General features: G+C 44.7%; 1 protein-coding gene across 7 annotated transcripts in view; it reads right to left on the bottom strand.

Moving 5' to 3' along the window:
- cbfa2t3 (CBFA2/RUNX1 partner transcriptional co-repressor 3) overlaps positions 1 to 21,497 on the bottom strand; it is a 41,723-nt gene that overhangs the window by 9,788 nt on the left and 10,438 nt on the right. For 6 of the 7 annotated variants that reach the window (XM_040011298.1, XM_040011295.1, XM_040011302.1 and 3 more), the window contains 7 exons: positions 8,428 to 8,583; positions 6,117 to 6,439; positions 5,763 to 5,852; positions 4,912 to 5,093; positions 2,526 to 2,809; positions 1,777 to 1,862; positions 390 to 669 (listed from right to left, as the gene is read on the bottom strand). In XM_040011298.1, coding sequence (XP_039867232.1) covers positions 390 to 669; positions 1,777 to 1,862; positions 2,526 to 2,809; positions 4,912 to 5,093; positions 5,763 to 5,852; positions 6,117 to 6,439; positions 8,428 to 8,583 — 1,401 coding nt within the window. The remainder of the gene's footprint in view (positions 1 to 389; positions 670 to 1,776; positions 1,863 to 2,525; positions 2,810 to 4,911; positions 5,094 to 5,762; positions 5,853 to 6,116; positions 6,440 to 8,427; positions 8,584 to 21,497) is intronic. The other variant, XM_040011300.1, reaches the window with a different exon arrangement.

Genomic DNA, 21,497 nt, shown 5'->3' with positions numbered 1-21,497 from the left:
ATCGATAAAAAGGTATAAAAAGGTAAAATGTATATATATATATGTGGCAACATCAGTGCAGTAAACAGGCTGCCATAGACTTTCTCCAACTATTTGTGGGAAGGAAGTGGAATATGGGAGCTAGAAGTGAATACAAATCTTAATTACGAATGAGCATGCTGTCGACATAAGGGTGCAATCAGCTGGTTAAAGATCCAGGATATTGCAAGGAGATGTTTTGTATGCCTCACAGTTTGAGCTAAAATTTGTAAATCTGCTGTAAATATCATCATCTGACTGACTCTCTGTGTCTAAATTGATATATTACGGCGTTTCCAGCATTTTAAGTAAGCCCTACCTTGCCGTGAGTGTTTTGCTTTGCCAAACATACCCTGCGTGTGTTTGTCTACCTGTCTGTCTGCCTGTCTGCCTTTCAGCAGCCGAGGAAGTTCCTACGGGCAGTGACTCGCTGCTGCTAGCTGTGTTGGAGGAGGAGTTGTGGTGAGGAGGAGGAAGAGGAGGAGGAGGAAGGCAGTGCTGTCCGTTGCTCCCACCTTTTTTCATCTCCTCCACGTCACTGTAGCGCCGGATCCAGTGATTCATCTCCTCCCGGTCGGCCTCCTGGCAGCGGCGCAGCACTGTCAAAGAGCGCCTTGTCTTCTCTACCATGTCCATGATGCAGTTGAGGAGCTGCAAAGGCAAATGATATTTACTTAAAGTGATTAATGAACAAGAGGAGACGTTTACTGGTCCCCTCCGCCCCAGAAAAAAAAAGTAAACTAACGGGAGGGAAGTTAAACTTTCAAATGAAAGGTTTTGAAAGGGACCAGATTTTTAAATAGATTGTTTTTCCTAATAGCTCATGAGAACAAAACCTCTCCAAAACGTAAGAGCCACTTTTCGAGCCACTTTTCCTGTCCCAAAACCAGACGTGTGCTTGCGAGCAGTGTGTGTTAGTGTCTCGACCTATTTGTTCATGAATTCCGTGCTTGTTGGTGAACGTCTGACAGCATTACGATGACGCAACGATGATAATTTAACAGCTGGGCTGCTGATGACAGTGTTGAACCGATTCCTTCTACCCTTCTGCTCTGCTCCTTGCCAGCTCAACAGATTTCCTTCCCCCTCCACCTCCCCCTTTATTGTAACCAGTGTAACTGTTTTCCAAAGTGCCCTGTCTTTCCAGACATAGAAAGATCTGCTAAATGGGTTTAGCATGGTTGACATTCAATCTATATCATTATTCCCATTCGTCTTTCCCTCTCTCTGTCTCTGACTTCTTTCCCCTGCCTCTCCACCACCTCCCTCCCCTCTGAGTTAGCTATATTTATTTCAGTGAAGTGTTTCTAATTTGGCAGGGGTCCAGGCCTGGCCGGTTCTCTCCATGACTGCAGCTCTTGTCTCAGCTGCTCACCCCAGCTGGAGCTGCTCTCTGCTGGGTCCTGAGCTCCATCTGGGGCCCTGTTTCTCTCTCTCTCTCTGTGTTTCTCACTCTTGCATTGTGTGTGCGTGTATGTGTTTCTAGCCTACATGGTTTCTGATAGAGTTGAGTGCTAGGAATCCAGATAGGTGTGTGTCTGTTGTTAATTCACCGCACTGACGCAGACCTCGTAAGGTCAACTGTCTGTCAGCAGCTCCTGTCCCTGTCATCTGCATGCCATCAATTGCACTAAAACAAACTTTCATCACCCGCTGACCTCTTAGCTCCTTCTCCCCCCCCCCCCCCCCCCATTGTTTTAATTTGAATGAAGTAAAGAGGTGGTTGTCATTAAACACAGCTGCTTTGCAGATTCGTACGTTATCGAGGTGCTTCCATTCCTCTGCCCACTCTCGATCTGTAAGACGGTGATCAATCACTTCCTCCTGGCGAGCTCCGTGGACTGCTATAAAAAAAGAAACCCACAAACACAGAGAAGTTTGTGCCACATTATTGTCATGTAGACTTCACACATCATCAACTCATTTTTTTTTTTAAATAACTGTGTCGACATAATGAAACAAACTCCCTGACTTATTTCTTAGGCCTTACTAGCTATGTCAGTATGGCAGCGGTTGTTAGCTTTGTCCATTAGCTGAGCGCACTGCTTTAATTTTCTTGTTTTTTGATTTTTTATATTTCCTGTACAACTCCTGCTGTATGCATTTTAATGTAAGTCCCATAATAAAGCATATAAAGACGCTGAATTATACAAATTTAGCACAAATCAAATTAGAAGAGTCACTGAAACACGCTCTAACATTGTCTATACATTGTTTATAATAAAACACACGCTCATATCTAATCAGTGAGATTATTTGTATAAGAACCAGAAGGAAGGCATGTATGGTTGCTGCAGGTGACCACATGGGCATGTATGGCTGTGGTCTTTATATAGACACAGTGCCACAAGGATTATCACACTGGACTGACAGGTGGCCTTTGTTCTCTACATACACCCCATTTATATACACTGAAGCTCGCTCGGTCTTGACCGTGAAACTGTGTGTAGTGTCACTGTGGTATTGCTGACTTATCTAACCAAATGAATGCTTTGCAGCTGTTCTACCTGTCTGCCGGTGCCTGTCACGGGCTTCGCGGTGTTCGTTATGCCTGTAAGCATCTCTGTATTGGTGTGCCAGAGCCATGTCTTCTAAACGATAGTGCTGGGGTCCCACTTGGGGGTTTGGCGGGTGGGGGATGCCATTGGGAGGGTGTGTGGGGAGTCCATTGAGAGGAGGGTGAGCAGGAAGACCTGTGCTGGGGCTGAAGCGTTGGCTGGGGCTGATGGTGCAGGGCCTCTTAGCCAGGTGCTCCGGGTGCAACCCATCTCTCTCAGAGCTGTCTTTGGTCCTGTGAAAGAGGACAGGGTGGTGGATTAATTCAGTGTTTCTGAGCCCAGATGGCCTGGAAAGGGTGATTTAGCGGCATAGCCACAAATTATTTTGCTTTTTGCTTTTTTTGGATGTCATCAGTGGTAAAGTAATTGCAAATGTATCCTATTCAAAGTTAAGTTTAGAGAGCAAACCTTTAAAACTTTATTCCAATGTTATCTCAAGTGTCATAATACTTAAAAATACACAAAACTCATTATTCATCTCATATATATATATGTATATATATCATCTCACTTTGGCATGTCTGCAAGAAAAGAATCAACCTCTATACAGACTACATGTTTCTCTTGTTATTCCATCCTTGGCCTTGCCAGACCACAGTGACTAATATGGAAACTGTGGGATGGCTTTGCAAGCATCGATATCCAATGCCAATGTATTATGTCAGAGTTCAGGAGGGCACAATAAAGTGAAAGCCAGAATCTCCTTTTAGGAGAAAAGACTAGCTCTAAACATGTAGATGTGATTCCTTTTATGATACCTATCTGTTGTCTGTCTTCTAATGTATCTTTGTATTTGGTGTACGGTTAAATATCAAATGGTAACAGCAGAGTCTGATGGATGATTATTAAATGAAGACTCCAGTATTGCAAGTTAAACCTGTTTGAAGAGGCTTCAGGAAGGAACACAAATCTGTCTTTTTTTAAAGTTGAGCAACTCCCATATGGTGTATGCCAGCGCACATACATCCTCACGCACACATCTTGCGTATCCCTGCTGAGAGGTGCTTGTTGTTCAACTGCGGTAAGTCAGCGCCTCTCCAAAGCTTTTGCACAGCTGTACGCCATATGTACCAAACAAAACCAAGTCCAAGCATACACCCTGCATCTCAAGCTCTTAATCTGAATATCCCTCAGCCTACTCTTAGATTGCAAGTATTTCTCCCACCCTGCTCTTGGGCTTAAGGGGCAATATGGGCTGAATGCTGTGTGTTTGGCAGATGTTTAGTGACACTCATTTGTGTCTGTGTACTTTAAGTGTGTGTGTGTGCGAGAGGTTGTGTTTTCAAGCCATCTGGACAGTTTAAATGGGAGTGTTGATATTAATCTGTTTAGCTGGATGGCAATAGCTAGGCATTCAGATGGAAATCACTCTTTATTATCCTGGGGATCAAAGGCGAATAAATGCAACACTGATGATGATGGTGTGTGTTTATGGGTGTGCGTACTCGTTCTCAGTTATCCGTGTCTATATTATTGTGCATGTCAGCTATAATCGTACACATCCCTGGTTGTACTGTCTAGCAAATCAGAGGTATAGCTGGCATGACGTAGGCCTTGGCCCAGCTGTACACCCCCACCTCCCGTCCTCTGAGTTCTGCCTGCTGCGTATAAGCCAGAGGTTGTGAAGAGGATGTGTGGGGATTACAGCGGGATTGCATGTCCAGCTCCAACCTCTAGTCCCATTCAAAACCATAGCCACCACCTGTCTCCCCACACCCTGCCTAGGATGTGCTCAGCATTGTGGCCAGCACATCGCCATCTGGACACGTCTCTGACATATGGACAACGGCCGGGAGCCCGCAGGTCAGGCGATGTAAGAAGGGGAGCGAGAGAGCGGGGTGAAGGAGTCAAATGCAAAAGAAGGGCAGTGCCAGTAAGAGAAGAAGGAAGAAATGAAAAAGGGAAACGTCAGTTAATTCTCTCGTGTGTTATCCTCTTAGCTGAGCGAATAAATCAGAGTGCCGGGGAGAAATGTGGGACAATAGCTCTTTTAGACCTCCTGTCTGTCTTTGGATAATGTTCAGGACATGTACTGTACTTCACTCCCTGCGCTCCCCTTTGGATCTCGTTTTCTTTCGCCTCTCAGTCTCTCTTTTTTCTTTTCCTATGCTGCATTTATCTCTCTCCTCCCTCCCAGACAGCTGGCAGAGGCAGTCTGGCATCAGGGCTGTCCAGACTTCCGCCTCCCGCACAGAGGATTTATAGCCTCCCCTTGTCGCTTGGCATTCTGAAATACCCTAAAATAATTCATTTACAACAGTCTGTGTAAGACTCTGCCAATGCATGTTCATTTCTGAAGTCTGTGCTTTCTTGTTTTTAAACAGAGAGATGTTACCTGTCAGGGGTCCTTCTCTTGCCATGCTCATTCATCTCCAGCATTATCTCGGAGGAGTCGAGTGGTGAGCTGGCGTTTGCGTCCAGGAGTAGCTGCTCGTGTTGGGCCAGATACTGAGCTGGGGTCTGCTTGGCCAACCTGGCACAGTGAAGCAGTTCTCTCTGCAGCAAGGGCAGGTTTGCCTTCAGTGGAAAAAAGAGGGAAGACAGTATGTAAGTTGATATAGGAAGGACATGCTGTAGATTTACTGAACCTGTAGGAACATAGATTGTTGAGTGGACAGGAAAAGAGCTAGAAACTCACGGTGGAATCACAGATAGATGGGGTGAGAGTGAAATAATGCCAGATTAGGGTGAGGAAAAAGAAAGTGATAGATGAAGAGACAGGATGAGATAAGACAGGTCCCTTGACACATTCCTCTACCATGTGTCTCCCTCTCTTTCTCCGGGGTGTGCTGTTGTGTGTCTTTTATCTGTGTGTGTACGTGTGAATGTGTGTGCAACAGTGCTGTCAAATAGCTCTCTCAGACCTGTCTGGTTGATATAACACAGCTATTGCTGCGATGTCCCAGATGTGGAGGATCATCGCACGCCAGGAGGTCTGACACTCACACACACAAACTCACACTCACCCTTTTTGTCAGACATTACCATGCACGTCTTACCACTGTTTATGTACAGTATGATGGCTACCGCATGTACACACTGTACACATATAGATTCCCCTTTTTACTACTCTTTGAATACTTTCACTGAAACGCTGTCCTGAGCGCTGACCACAGTGAGAAGTAAAGTTTGTGCATTTAACTAGAGGACATCAGGCTTGATTTGTTGAAATGTGCAGACATTTACCTTTAAGAAAGGAATGACGAACGGCCTCAGAGGGAAGTTGGTGGCCTCGTGAAGTTTAGAGTGAAATTCTTCAATGGTGAGAGTGGAATTCTATCCAAGACAACAAGAAGAAAAAAGTGCTTTTAATGCTTTATAGATAGCTCGCACAATCATTCCAACACATGCCATTTCCTTATTGTCTTCTCCACATGCTTATATCTGTTTGTATTCTGTGCACACATTCTTGATTCTCAATGAGCAAATAACACAATAAGTTCCACGTAAGAGCTTAATGTAGCTTCAGATATTTATACAAAACGTTGTTACTGAAAAGATTCATCAGGCAAATTCTACACGAGCATAATCACAACTTACCACCAGTCCCAGGACGAGGCTGCGCACTCTCTCTCCAATCTCAGGCGATATGTCGTTGCCAAATTGCTGCAGCGTGGTCAGGAAGCGCTTCAGCTTGCAGAGCTGCCGGGCGCCGCAGGCCGGCGGGAGCTGCTGGTTGGACAACGAGGCTGTCGAGGACATGGCCGGCCCGTTGCTGAAGCCGTTAGGAGTGGACGGAGCACCGTTTAGCGATGTAGGAGAGTGGCTGCTCCCATTCAGCACTGCAGATAAACAGACAGGAGGAGGAGGCGGCGTGAACTGGGTCAGTAGTTTCGGAGGGGCCTGAGGGGCATCTGACAGATCTAGGGGCATGACAAGGGCAGAAGCTTTTAAATCCTGCTGACAGAAGAGTGTTTGGCTGAGATGAATTAAATAAAACACACAACAGGTTTAAAGTCGATACCACGCCTCCAGTAAATGACAACTGTAGTGATGCAATTTTCTGCTAGATGCCGTGAGTGTGTGTTTGCAGTAACTTCAGCTGTCTCACAAGTGGTACCATTTGACTCCCACCCCGACCCATCCATCTGCCTCTGTATCAGTCTATTTCGCCCTGCTTCTCACTCACTCACTCACTAGGACACAACTATATGAGGAACTTGTTAAAGAGATGCCAAAAATAGTCCTATGGCCTGTGTTACTTTTATTCCAGTAGCAGGTGTGTAGCTAAATCTGGGCCCGCACATGTCCACCAGCTGAAAGTACATTTGCAGCTTTGAGGTTCAGAATAGGCACAGCATTCATACACACTTATACTCACTCGCGTATTTTTCTTAATGCAGGCACAAACAAACAGAGAAAAACAAAAACACGTATGACCTCTCCCCTGAAATGCTCTTCTCCGGTCAGTCCCGTGTCTCACCAAATCTAAATAAATATATTTGCGTCTGTGTATGAATGCTGCGTGTTTGCTGGAATACCTAATTTCTAAAATTCCTAAAGCTGTCTATAGCTTAAACTTCACGATAACAGCATATGACAGCACTTACAGTGAGCACAGCATCCAACCAGCTGCGTAATCTTTTCAGTGTGTATTTTTAGGGCGCTGTAGTGAGCTACTGTCGGGTATGATACTTTTCCATCATATTTTGATAAAGCAAAGACTATAGGCAGTTCAAATGTCCACTGGTGTGTAGCTGCTTTGGTTCCTATCAGGCATGCTTGTTGCTCTAATCCACAGAACGAGGGCCTGAACACATATGGACTAACCCATGTGATTCTAATAGACTGCACTTGTGTTCTGGTTTTAGAGAGCGAGGGAGAGGTGCAAGGAGAGATCTACACTCCTGACCACCCGCCACAACAGGTGAAACAACATAGTCTGCCATTGCTATATAGGGAAGAAAGCACTCTACACACTGAAACACCATCCTGGCCGATGTACCCTGTACCGACTGCCGCCTGACCAGCTGGTAAACAACACAGGCACACACGCATACACAATGCCATACACTTACATAGACACTCAAAGACACTTGTCCCACCAGCAAGGGCGTTATGCACTCCAAAAGACACAAGCACACACGGACGCCTGCAGGCAAACACACCTGACGCACAAGTGACTTCAACACTTGTTCATCAGAGCAGAGAAGAAACACATATTTGGAATTTCTCTTCCTTTACACAAGCGTATAGAGTGACACATGACAAAAGCAGAACAAATGGCTGCGAAGTTCATCGCAGACGGCTGCTAAGGTATTGCAAAAATGTATGCATTTGTGAAGAGTATGATCGGCATGTGGTAGGTCTTAACGAATGAATTTTTCTTATTCTTACTGGAATAGCCCTACTTTCGTTTTCATGGCAAATTTAGGGGAAGGAAGGAAGAGTTTTAAGTCCTAGCAAAGACACAATAAGGCCAAAGTCACAACAAATCATAGAGATTGTGATTAAAATATGACATCTATATTAACAGCTAAACCACAAAATGGTCCAGTTTGGTGTAAAGTAGCTTTTACCCCAATACCAACTACCTAATCTATGCTGTAAAGAAGCATTTACAATGCCTTGGACACCAGCGCACACAGCCACATCCTGTTTACTATGAGATAAAGGTTTAGAGCGACTCCATTCAAAAGTCACCAAAGCAGCACACCAGTCAGTGTTTTTCTTACACCCGTCTCACAGCGTGTAAGCGCTCAGTGGGTTATGAACAATTTATTCCAAAAAGTTTGGACTCTAGATGACGCTCATAGTAAATAAATCACGGACTAAAGATGTTAAAGTATAAAGTGGTCGTGTTGTTTTTCCTACTTAAAAATAGGATGGAATAGATAGAAAGGATCCTTACTTGATTTACTGGTGGTAGGGGTGAACGAAGCATTGCGATTGGTTGATTGGCTGACAGCCGGGGGTGGAGGAGGCATGGTGGGTGGGGTGGACCTGGGCTGGGTTTTCACATCCGCAGGTGAATCTGGCATTGTTCCAACCTTCTGCACTCTGCTACCTACAATATGAAAGGAGAAGACAGACACAGTTTGTCAAGAACGAACTCCAGCTTTACAAAAACAAAAAAAGTGTATACCTAAAACTTCAAAGTGGAGACTGGTGGTTTAAAAGAGAGCACTGACATCTTCACCTGGGAGCCATTAGATGTTTTCTTAAGCCAGAAGCCCCACATATACAGAACAAAAACAAATCAATGCAGCAAGTGGAAATGAATCCAAACTTTTTTTTGTCTTTCCCGATGGAAATTCATGGGCCTGGGAGACATAAAACACCTGCTCACTAGCTCAGCTGCTGCTGACTGAGAGCCCCCTTTCGCTTCCCTCTTGCTCTCTCTCCTTCACCCATGCACAATCCATGTAGCTGTGACATCCCAATCAGACCCCCTCCACTGTAACCTCCAACACCCACACACTTCCCCCCGCCTGTCCCTTCTCGTTCCCCAGTTCAGACAGCCGGCTTGATAGCCAGTGACAAGTGCAGCTGGATCTGCTGCTGTCCATCACTGTGGACTGGCTTTCAGCGGGGCTCTGTCCTGCTACCAGAGGCTTCACTGTCCTCTGCCAGACAGCCTGCCAGGACCAAACAAGGCAAGGCCAAGCTCTGGAGTGTGAAGGGAATGGATGGTACATCAACGGACATGAGAAGAAAACACAACACGTGGTTTATGTGACATGGCCACACGCATGTGCGTGGACAGATGCGCTACGTTGTACACTAGTGGCAAAGGGCCTCACGTAGTACAAAAAATCTTACACAAAAACACGGTCATGTGAAAAACACTAAGTCGATGTATCTATTTATCTAGCTATCTATAGAGCGTTGTCTTTCTGTCTGACTGTCAGTGCAGCTGCTGGATCCTTCTGCAATGTAAACTTGAGCTGAGAGTGTGATGACTTTTTCAGCTTGAGAAGATATTTTATAATGATGTGTGTGACTGGCAAAGTGCAATGAATGTGCACCATGTCATAAGAAACAATAAAATCACTATTAACACTCAGTTTATGCATACGGTTGAGTACTAAAACTCTATTACTCAAGTAAACCCATCTATTCATGAACAAAGCCTAAGACAGAGGCCCGTCTACTCAACTCTAGCAAAGCAGCACACTGTAGACTTTATGTGGCATTCAATGCTTCCTACCCCATCCCTCAGCTTCTCTCTTTTTCTTATTTTCATCTGTCTTGTCATCACTGGATTAAAAAAAAAAGTAATAATAATTCTGTCCTTCCTCACTAACACAGAGAACCCAAACAAGTGACCACAGTAGCTTTCACAGATCTTCATATAGTTGGCAGAACAGTATAAGCAAACCAACTTAGGGGCCAACAGAAACCTTTCTTTTCCTCTCTTTCCTTAATTTTCTTGGCTCAGTTGATGTATTTTGTTTTCTACTGTTACCATCCAAAATACAATATCAGACCACATTTATGATCTGGTTAAATAATACCACTGGTTTAAAGCGTCCCTGCTGCCAATATCAGAGCTGATGTCACATTCATGTGCACATCATGGATGTTAACTGCATTTTAATGCAAGCACAGTAAGTGAGACTAACTTATTTGTGACAATAAGTATCTCTGAGAAGACAACGACCAAAAGTTGGAAGATATTTGCCAAATTTAGAAGAGGAGACAAATAATTATTTGCCACAGACAGCATTTTTGCAAAGTCAATAAAGTGTCCCTTGACTCAATAACTCACAGTCAGCTTCTTTAAGGTAGTCTGGGGGCTTTTACCTTAGCAGATGGTTTTGAAATATCGGATTTTACCATCATTAAACATGACACAAAATAGCGCAACAGATGAAATCTGTTTAAACAGTGTGTTCACACATATCTGCTGCTTGTCTTGGCTGGTAAAATGCACTAGAGGCACAGAGGAGCCTGCACCATGTTACAGCAACATGCCGAGACAATATTTTTTCAAACAAAGGAAAAAATTACACATCACTTTGCCAGTTTCACAAGAATGGACAAATGATTAGGCGTATGATTCACTGTCTAAGTTTACGAACTTTCCCCTGCCGTAAAAACACACACATTTTGAATTTTTAAGAGAGTCTGGAAGTTTCTCCTTTGTCTCTCTGACATCGCGTGCTGCTTTTTCCTTGTTCGCCTATGTTTGAATCTTGTCTGTGTGCTTTGAGGATGTTGTTGATGTAAGAAACGTGTGGCGAACGCCATTACAAATGCGTATTTTTGATTTATAAATTAATGTCATCCTGAGCCAAACATAACCAGTTAGAGATAATGTCTGGTAATGCATTTCTGCTAATCAAAAAGAGCTAATAAAAACTCTACCAGCATCGCTACTGAAGCATAATGTTTAACACTCACTGGGCTTTTTGTACCTTTACCCTGGTGTGTAGCTGGAGTATAGTAATCAGCTAATATATCAAATCACTACCACATAATGTGTTTTTCATTTCACTCCTGCGAAATGTTTTCCTAAACACAACTCCTGCCTCAGTCGGCTTCGGTCCTTGGTGTTAGCCTATTTCTGAGAGCTCCGTTCAACAGCTGGTGTCTGTATTTAAAGAGTGCCACACTGGAGTGTGCAGTGTGAGAGCCATTGACACACTGATCCTCAAGAACACGAGGGGCACTCTGCTGTTTGCCCGATGCCAGACGCTCTAAACATAAACACACAAGGTTGCGGATAGAGGCAAACGAGGCTGGTTTGTATAAATAGATGCTCCTCTATACAGCACTAAACATGTAAAAACACATTACATGCTGTTGAATTGGTGGTCTTATTCCTTTATAGAAGCAGCCATATGTTTCAGTAAACCTCGTCTTTGAGCAAATTTATTATGTCACTCTCTGTACAAGATCTTTTCTAGTGTGTACGGTTAGTTTTTGAGAGGAGAGGAGAGGAGATGAGAGGCGAGGAGGAGAGGACGAGGATAAGGGGACCATTCAGTCTGTCTGCTCCCACCGTGGGATTATAGACAGCTGTTTAATCTGACCAGCTACAGAGACAGGGCGCACACGTACACACCATGCTCTGGATTTTACTTTTAATACATTAGGAAGTCTGCAAGGTCTGCATCCCCATCTGTGGCCATCTGTGCTCCAATTGTGCTTCGTGTTGAAGGACAAAATATTTATACCAAAAGAAGTATAAAAAGAGAGCTGGGCATGGCAGGTGAAGTGGACCTGTGGTTAAGATTCAGGTTTGGACCATGCTATTTCTCCCTCACTTGCACACATCTGAGTCTACTAAGAAGGCCACTTTAGGGACAAATACATCTTTTTTTTGGTCCAAAATATCTCTGAATATTGTGCTGAAAATTAGACGGCACGATACAACCATTACCTTCCTCTCTGAGGCTGTTTGCCTCTGTTTCTCAGACTCTCTGAACAGCTGTATCTCTCTATGTTTGACGTAATCAGGGCTAAAAGATTGCTCACCAAAGAAACAGTCCTCAGTCTAAAAATGTTCTCTGTCTCCTGTTCTCTCCTTGTGCCATGATGAAACGAGATGAAAACCAATTCACTGCAAGGCACACAAAACCACAGATAACATACTGTACGCGGGCATGTGCACAGTGCAGTGGTTTGTCTAAGCCATTTGAGGGTCTCATTATAGATTCAGAGACACATGTTTTCATTTTAGTTCCTTAAGACAAGCGCAGATAGAGATATGACAACCACCATGTAATGATAAGATATTAGAAGGTCATTCAGATGCTGGTTGTGCAGCGTGGTCTCATTTTACGTATGCATATGCCCGCATGTTGACTGTATGTGTATCTAGGCATTTGTTCTTCCACTGGAAATGCGGCTGAAACTTATTAGCTTTAGCTAACCACTGCAGAACAGTCCCCTTAAATCCCCCTGTCTATTCAGTCTCTCATACTCCACAGAGACTCTTGTCAGTGACCACATAGCCCTAAAATTCTCTCTCTGTCTCTCGCTCCCTCCCTCCCACTGTAATTCCCCTAGTCTCCAGGAATGCTGTTGTTTTTAATTTCTCCCAGCTGCTCTGGCTGGCTGCCCAGCCGCCTGGCTTTCCACATCTGTTCCCTATCACGCCGCTGCGGAGTCCACACAAACAGAGCCTAAGCCCCTGGCCCCCAGACCCCCACCAGGCCTTAGAATCAAAACACTGGGGATTGCAGGCCTTGCTTTTTGGACCTAGGACTAAGGGCTACAGCACCTACAGTACAATCCATTATTATAGTACCAGCACAAATATCATTCAAATAAAAAGGAAGTGTGAACATCATTAACACACAATTAATGTCATCTTCCCAAAACCTAGAGCAAGTCAATGTATTTGTTTCTGTCTGTGTGCCTGCTTCCCCATTTTGACATTTACCTTGTTATCAGGGTGCACCGTGCCACAGGTAAGATAGGAATGTGTGTGCGTGTGTGCATAAATATTTGTGAGTCTGCACCGAGGCTGCTCCTGCAGACAGATCCCAGACTCCGCTTCATCTTGAGCTGATTTAGAGTTCAGAGGCTTTAAAGCCCTCACTAATGACAGGGTGGGAGGCAGGCCGGTGCAGTGTGTGCGCACACAAACGCGCTTGTACATCTATCTTTATGAGGACTCACGTTAAAGTAGTGTATTCCCTGTCCCCATCGCACTAAGCCTAATCTAAACCAATTTCTAACCTTAAGTCTTAACTCTGAAGCTGCCTGTTGAAGGTAACTTCATAGCAATGTCCTCACTCCTACGGTTCAGATTACAGTTGCTCAAGAACACTCTCAAACACACACACACACACACTATAAACAGATGCACAGATGGTTTCACACGTGCTTACAAGTTTTCAAAATACGTATGCTCATGCTGTGGACACAAACATGGACATTTTGCCCTTTGTTACTTAAGAATCGCTGTGATATTACACATGTGCAGCATATGGCACAATAAACACGGTGACCAATAACAAACAGGGGAATAAGGAAGGGAGGATGGGGGAGGACTGGTTGTCTTCAAGCACTGACAACAGCCGGGCTGTCTTTGATCAGATTGCAACAAGCAGATCATTGACAATTCCCTAGCTTTTCAAAGTCAAAAACATCTCCATTTTCTTTTAAATGATCAAACTGTGGAGGGAAGAGTAAGAATAACTACAGGACAAGCAGAAGGTGAGGACAGATCAAAGACAATTTATCCAGGACCAGAGGTGCTAAGGTTAGAAAAGCCGTATTTCTGCCTCTCAAAGCTGCAGGGATGCTGTCATACACTGCTTATATCTGTGAAAGCTGTTGATGTAATTGTATTGAAGTTCTAGCGACCATCTGTTCTCCTTTGGGAGGGCCTGGCTCCTCTCGTCGGCAGTGAAGTGGTTATGTGCAGCATATCACTGCTGCCGACGTGCTCGCAGAGAAAAAACTTCCTTTTCAGATTTTCCCAACGGCTGCTAATAAAATCCAGATGCTAGACTGTTTCTGCCTCACTCCCGCTTCCCTCACTCCTCCCTCTCTATCTTCTGTCCTTCTACATCTCCTCTTTTAGTCCCCACCCCACCCTCTCCCCCACCCTCTCCCCCACCCTGAGCTATCCTGTCTTCCTACATTGCTAATCATTTTTTTGCTTTTCTTTTTTTTTTAAATCTACCTGTCCTCCCCTGTTCTTCATTCCCTCACCACCCGTCCATCCTCACCTCCTTCTTTTCTCCAGCCACTAACTCAGAGCCATTCCTAAATAAAGGAAAGTATTTGTGACATTTGGCCGAGGCAGGCTGTGCCAAGAACAACTCCCTGGATAGCCAGACACATCTGGAGTGTGTTAGGACTGCACTGGGCACTGGTACTGACACTGGCTATCCCACCACACACACACACACACACACACACACACACACACACACACACACACACACACACACACACACACACACACACACACACACACACAGAAAATAGTCCCACATATAAGATCACCAAAAAACCCATAAACATTTCTCTCCTTACATGCCAGAAGCTGCAGGCACAAATTCTCAGTTATACTTGTTATTGTATTGCTTACACTTCCTCAGAAGCAACAGGGAAATACACAGGTTTTTATGGATAATTATGCAAGTACATGACTACACGCATGCGTTCTGTGTAGGTATGTAAACAGCATCGGAGTGCACGCATGTGTTTTGTGCTTCTGCATGTGTGCAAATGTGTGTGGGTTTGCCTGTGTGCGTGCTTGTGTGGCTCCAGGGTCCCTGTGTGAGAGGAGCTGAACACCTGAACATCAATAACTGTCATGTGAGCCACCTGGGACCCCACAGCCAGCTTGCACCATGGGCACACAGCCATCACCAGCACAGCTGCCACAGAGAGGGGAGGGGATGGGGTTATAGAAAGAGAGAGAGAGAGAGAGGGAGAGAGGGAGAGAAAGAGAGAAGGACTGAGAGCAGAGATGTGGGGGAGGAAGTGGGAGACAAGACAGAGTCACAGATATGAGGAAGTGACTGTGCATGTACATCTAGGAATGGACCAGCAAAGCAGGCAGGCAGACAAACAAAAGCAGAAAAATTTACATGTAGCTTCTGCCGTGCATGAAAACTCTCGTTTGTTTTTGCTCATCTACTTCTTTTCTTCCCCTCATCCTGTCAGCCATGCACCTAATTTTGCCAGTGGAGAGCTCAGCCCCAGGCAGCCAACATCATCGGATAAGACTTTCTGTTGTCTTCACTTTCTGATGAGCCCAGTTATTGGGCTTCCTCAAAAGTGACATAATTCATCCTTGCAACGAGTGCACTCGTGTAAAATCCAGTTTTGCTGAAGCAGAAAACATTTTTTGTGGAATGTATGGAGTCATGATTGGTATCACAGTAAAGTGGAAGCGTAAACACAGCATCTACCTAGGCATCTGATTTTTTGTTTTAGGTAACAGGATTCAGTAAATAAATTCTATTGAGAAATCACGTTACCGCCTTATCGATCATCTTGAGCATCTAGTACCGATTTCTTTAATGGCCGACCAATATCAGCTTCATATTTCACTTCAATGGGAATAAAACCAAAAGACAAAACATATTTGAAAAGAGTATGTTCACGGTGAGCACACTTCCCCGATCCAAACACCTGCAGCCTCACCCAGCACCAATTAGCTCATCAGGCTTTTAATTACTCTGTTAATTGCATACAGGCAGCGTGAAGGGCAGCCTGGGAATAGGGCAAGGGGGCCTCCTGAGGACCCAGCCTGACAAGCCTGACAAACAAAGAGGAAATTTTCTACCAACAGCAGCCACAACAGAACTACTCTGGAGCCTAGGAGGAGAAGTAAAACGGGAGAAAAATAGCTGCAAGTGCCTTATTATCAGCAATGTGATGTCACTTCCTGTTCGGATCAGAGGCTGAGACCATGATCTGGGTGATGTGAAAGGCTGGGGCAAGCTGAGATGCAGAGAAAGAGAAGAATCTGAAGGAAGAAATGAGCAGCACCTTGTACAAAGAGTTATGTGAACATCTGTGAGCAGCCACACCACATCTGGATTAGTTCATGATGGTCACAGGAGAGAGAGAGAGAAAGAGAGAGAGCGAAGGGCTGGGGTGGTTTGGTGCTGGAGGGGCTAGCGTGGGAATGTCCCACTGTTAAATTTCGGGCATGCAGGCTTAGTGTATTTGTGGGAGAGTTGGGCTGGAGTCTCCACAGTGACCCGTCTGTCACAGAGCTCTGCAATAACACAAACATCCTCTAAACTGTGCAAACTGGACGCACACATTCACATGCAAATATGACTACAAGGCAGCTGATATGAAAACAGTCGGAGCAGCGGGGGAGGAATTCTGTATCTGTTTTCTCCTGCTGCTACAGTGGTTGGCATTTACTCTTCATCCATGTTTTACCGTATCAGAGAGGCCGCCTTCGTGCCTCTCCCTCACAGCAGATGTCCCCCCTTCCATTTCTTCCAGGAGCAGTGTTTGAGGAGGTGTATCCAGGAAACAGTGGCCAGCGCTCACTTCCTGTGTGACAGGTGTGCGATGGAGGCCTGACAGCTGCTGTCCTGCTCTCTCTTTCCCTCTCTGTATTCCTCTCTCCTGTATCTCCCTCTTTCCAGCCAGCTGCAGCAGAGAGCAGTTCTGTTTGTTCTTACGTCACTGCTGCTGCCTGCTGATTTATGGAGCACAAAAGACTTAGAATTGACCCTGGCAACATGCACACACCACAGCAAATGCAGCATCGCTGTGTATCCTTTGCCATAAACTCTTTGCGTGAGTGTGTGTTAACAGAGCGCGTGAACTACGGCTGCCTATTTTTCTCCCCGTGTCTCCCCTCTCTCTTATGCTTTGTGCACCGTTAAAAACCTGACACTGAGCTGTCACTTACAGCTAAGATAGGAAAACAAACAGCAGATTACTCATTCTCCTGCTTGATGTCTTGTATTTCATTTCATTCTGTGTTAAATGTCTGCTCTGTCACTATGGAGCTGTCAGCGCTGACAAAACTGTCTGTAGCCTGAACTGCTCTCCAGCCTGCCAGCGCTCTCATACCTCTTCATTTGCCCCGCGGGCACAGTAACAAAAGCTCCTGACATTAGCCAGGCATGGGGAGGGTGTTCTGTATTATCCTGGAGGACCCCATAGGTTTCACACACAGACACACAAGAAACAAGAATGCAGCAGAGGAGGCGGGGGCAGGGGGGGTGGGGGGGCATTCATGTGACAGGTTAGAGGGAAGCTTTGACAGTTTCTCCATTTAGCCTACAGCCAGCTCACGCTGGAAGCTGCAGAAATAAATACCAGCAAGTCCTCTGGGACGCAGGCCGACTACAGGACGCCGCCACAAAAACAGAGCGAGTGGCTAAAGAAGGAGAGCGCCCGCTGTGCCAATAACATGGTGATTATGTGAGCTAATTGGGAAATTAAGATGACCTGATGCCGCGCGATGGTCAAGGTGGAGGGAAAACTGCCACTGTAAGGGAACTGTGTAAATTTATGTAAATTTAAACAAAACATCTGCACTCTTACACTGGTATAATCTTCCCAGGGAGAGATGACAGGAAGAAAAATCTATATACTTTATATTAGTGCATGCTTACTAAGTTACAGTTTTTTAGGAAAAAATAAAGCCTAATCCAGTGAAGATAATCTCAGTCTTCTATATGTCACAAAATTATCCACTCATATGTCTCCTTATGCTTTGTTCTTCTCTGTTATTACAAGTGCATCTCGTTCATGTTACATAAAAAGAGAGACGCTGTGGAATCAATCATAGTTTCAGGGGAGAAAGTGATATGAGTGAAAACATTACCAGGTGATTATCAGTTCATTTAATGCATAACATTATGTTTCATGAGATGAAATTCTGCCACAGACTCAAAAGTAATCTTTAAACCTTTTAAAAGATCTTTTCACCAGGTCCAGCTCACCATATCACAAACTTTTTGGTCCTACAAAGCATCTTTATGTTTTCTCATATCACATTTATTTCTTTACCTGAAGGTCTCTGGAGGAACTTATAGATTTCTCCACAAAGACATAACATAGTTTTCAGAAATCTTACAGATGGGCTGATTTCTGTTGGAAGCAATAATTGAAATATCAAACACAACCTCTACACCCTGCAGATGTGACTGTGCCGCTCCTCAAAGTCACCACTACTCTTTGACATATCAAGGAAATCTCTAACCTTCCTCTCTCTACACTTCAAATATATCTGTTTTCTGAAAGGTTGAAATATCAATTTCCAAGTGAAATTAGAACTTTACACGGGCAACACTTTTATCTGAAGGGGCACAGTTTCTCTATTCCTGTGTGTGCGTGCGTGGAGAGACAGACATGCACAGGAAGGAAGGCTGAAGTCGAGATTAAGGTCTGTACAACTAGCTGGTAACACACTCAGTGGCTCAGCCTCCTATTTGAAGAGGGACGGAACCATCTGTGTGGCACAGGATCTGTTTCCAGGAGATAACGACATTTTTAATTTCACAAATACTGTAAGGGGAGAGAGAGAGCGCAAATGTGAGAGACATGCCTTCCTTCCCAATCTCTGTCTGCACGGTCGCCCCGTTGCAGCACTTCCCCAGACGTCCAGAGAGGACGTGTTTTCGAGTGGAGGCCTTAATAACTTCAGTCTGTGTTCCTTTGCGCTTGTTTATCCCACGCCTGTGATAAAGGGCTCGATGTGGGGCAGAAGGAAAGGGAGGGATTCATTATATCATGTAGCGGTGGCGATTTGCACTTCCCATTTTCTCTGCCGGCCTGTTCGCTTGGCGTGATTAAAACACAGCTCGGTGCTACTGTAGATTAGCCCAGCTGTATCCTGTGTCAGAGTCTGATCTGAGCACATTTCCTACAATGAAGTAGAAAGGGTGGGAGGTGACAAGATGTAGCAGTGGGAATGGGACGAGGAAAAGAAAGGGGTCAAAAGAAGGTCAGAGGTGAGTGACCAGGCGAGGAAGTAAAAAAAGGTGAGGAGGGATAGCGGGAGGTGAAATAGGCACAAGATAAGGAAGGGAGGAGGAGGAAGGTTGTTCTTCTTGGCTGTAGCTGTCAGCATTTCAGCTACATACTGTGGTGACACTGGTTTGAACCTGCATTCACAACCGGGTGTTTATGTGAGCTACAAATGCGCCTCGTTTGAAAAATGCATAATTGAGGGTGCAATTTGTGAATGCTTTATATGTTGATGAATTTTTGAAGAGTCAATTCAACAAATAATTTTCAGAAATGCTTAGCTATAAAGGGTGAGTTTTCAACCATGAATGTTCCAGATAAAGTAATTCAAGCATCTCACCTGCTGTGAGAAAGCTGGAGAAAAGACACCTGATAATTCCAGTGAAAACAGTGTTATTACTAGATATGCCTGTGTGTGTGCTGTGGCGCTTAAGAATATGAGTGGATATGCGCACATTTGGGAGAAAGCAAAAGGAAAAGAGAGAAAGAGTGATATTTCAAACACACAATTGGGGTTTTACTTGGCCTCCACCCACCGCTCTGCTCCCACGCTGTGGCGTCAGCAGGCCAGCCATCCAGCGAGTGTGTTTCTCATTCCATCAGATGTTGGGAAGCTGCTCGCTTCTTGACTCTAGTCTCTGACATTCTCCATCTCCCCAGAGAGGCTGGGCAGCCTTGTCACAGTAATGTCAAACACATGTGGAGCAGACCAGAGAACGGCCGACCAAAAACACACACACACACACACAAAAGACAGAGGACTGAGCAGCAGGCATCCAGAACCACGCTGGTTTACCCCAGTGTGCGTCAGGATAAACAGCACCGAAACTATAGAGATGCTGCACCTCATCATTTGCTCTCATAAATTTACACAAAAAGCACAAATTTTCATATCGCTCTCACTGATCTCACTTCAACTGTGTAATAAGCACACTGTTCCTCTGCTGTGAGCAACAGTTCTGCAAAGAACTGCCAGAGAGCAAAAGTCAACTAAGCTGGATGTTTCTCTACATCACAGATGTCCAGTATAACTCCCCTGTTAGTCTGAACACACGCAAATATACACTTAGGGCTGCAACAACTGGAACCAACAACTAGTGACTGGCTTCTGTACAATTTGCAGTTTTAGAGTAACTGAAACCATAAGTGCTGTGTTTTTTTCTCTTTATCTATTAAGGCATAATCTTCTCAAATTAAAGGCAAGGCCATGTGACTTCCTACAGTCAGCTAATCAGAGCAACTGGTGAGCGACAACTTGTATGACAAAGAAGAAGACAATCAGGGGAGTGTACATATGTCAAACAACACAAATATGAACTACTTCAACTTATTTTCACCATAAACTTTGCTGCTATAGTGTTTGATTAAGAATAGTGTGTTATTCATATAAGGTTTGCTTCTTAATTAATTAGATATAGTACACACAGCTCCTCCGTTTAATGAGGAAATCACTCACACATAAACCCATCAAAACATCTTCAAAACTGGGATTGTGGTTTTTTGGGGGTTTTTTGTACCACTGACTAAACTTTGCAGAAAAGAGAAGAAGAAATGAAAGATTATCTTCTCAAACCGCCTCGTCTTGTTTATTTCTTCTTCTCTTTGCTGAATAGCGATTTTCCTTTTCAACACACTGTGTTTGAAATTTCCCAGCTAATACATCTACAGCATGAAGAAGAGGGTTTCTATAAATGTTTGTTGACTAGAGAAAGATATGTAAACACACGCAAACACAGGTTTTATATCTTTGGCCTGTGTCAGCCGCTTGACTTGTCTTGTTTGTGATGGCCCAGGTGTCTGTGTTGTGCTGACCACCTGACCGGCTCGCTGTGTGCTTGCAGCTCCCGCCCACCCAGGGCCATCTGCTCCACTCATTAATTAGGAGGCAGCCAGTTTCACCTGCACTGCCTGCATTTAGATCCCAATAATTAACACACACAAACGCACACAGACACATACTCAACAAGCCCACACACCCATATAACAAACACATAAGCTGAGGCATCAAGTCAAAGTATAAGCGAGAGCCTTTTCTCTGTTAGACACTGAAGGCTTCTATCATCTCCATTTCTGCTGTTGAATGCCTGATATGTAACTCACTGATAAACTAATGAGGTATAACAAACAAAAGAGAAAGCCATCTTGAAGTGAATGGAAGTGAAGTACACTGGCCTGTGGTTTTGCTTGATGCCTTTTCTTCTGAGGAAAAGTGGTCCTATTACTCAAAACCTGTGGTTGTTTCCCTCTGTATATATAAAACAGCAGACATCCTATCCGTGCACCTGTAGTAGATGGGAACTGAACAAACACTCTGCAGGCTCGGGTCATAATGAATGGCCAGCCTTTTAAGAGAGCTACTTAATGATGAAGTGGGGACATCTGCCCTAGCAGGCAGCAGGCCCTCCTGGTCTGAGCGATTGGGCAGCCGGCACTGGGAAGGAGAGAGGACGAGATGCTCACTTGGTGGTGATGGAAGTATAATGTGCGGTGAGGCAGGGTGTCTGCACTGCGGTTTCACCTCTGCAACCTCCCATCTATTGTTCAAGACTATTATCAACT

The sequence above is a fragment of the Simochromis diagramma genome, unplaced genomic scaffold (assembly GCF_900408965.1).
Source record: "Simochromis diagramma unplaced genomic scaffold, fSimDia1.1 OVJJ01000603.1, whole genome shotgun sequence".
Taxonomy (NCBI): domain Eukaryota; kingdom Metazoa; phylum Chordata; class Actinopteri; order Cichliformes; family Cichlidae; genus Simochromis; species Simochromis diagramma.
The sequence above is the reverse complement of the archived record's forward strand: the minus strand, read 5'-3'. Positions and strand labels throughout refer to the sequence as shown.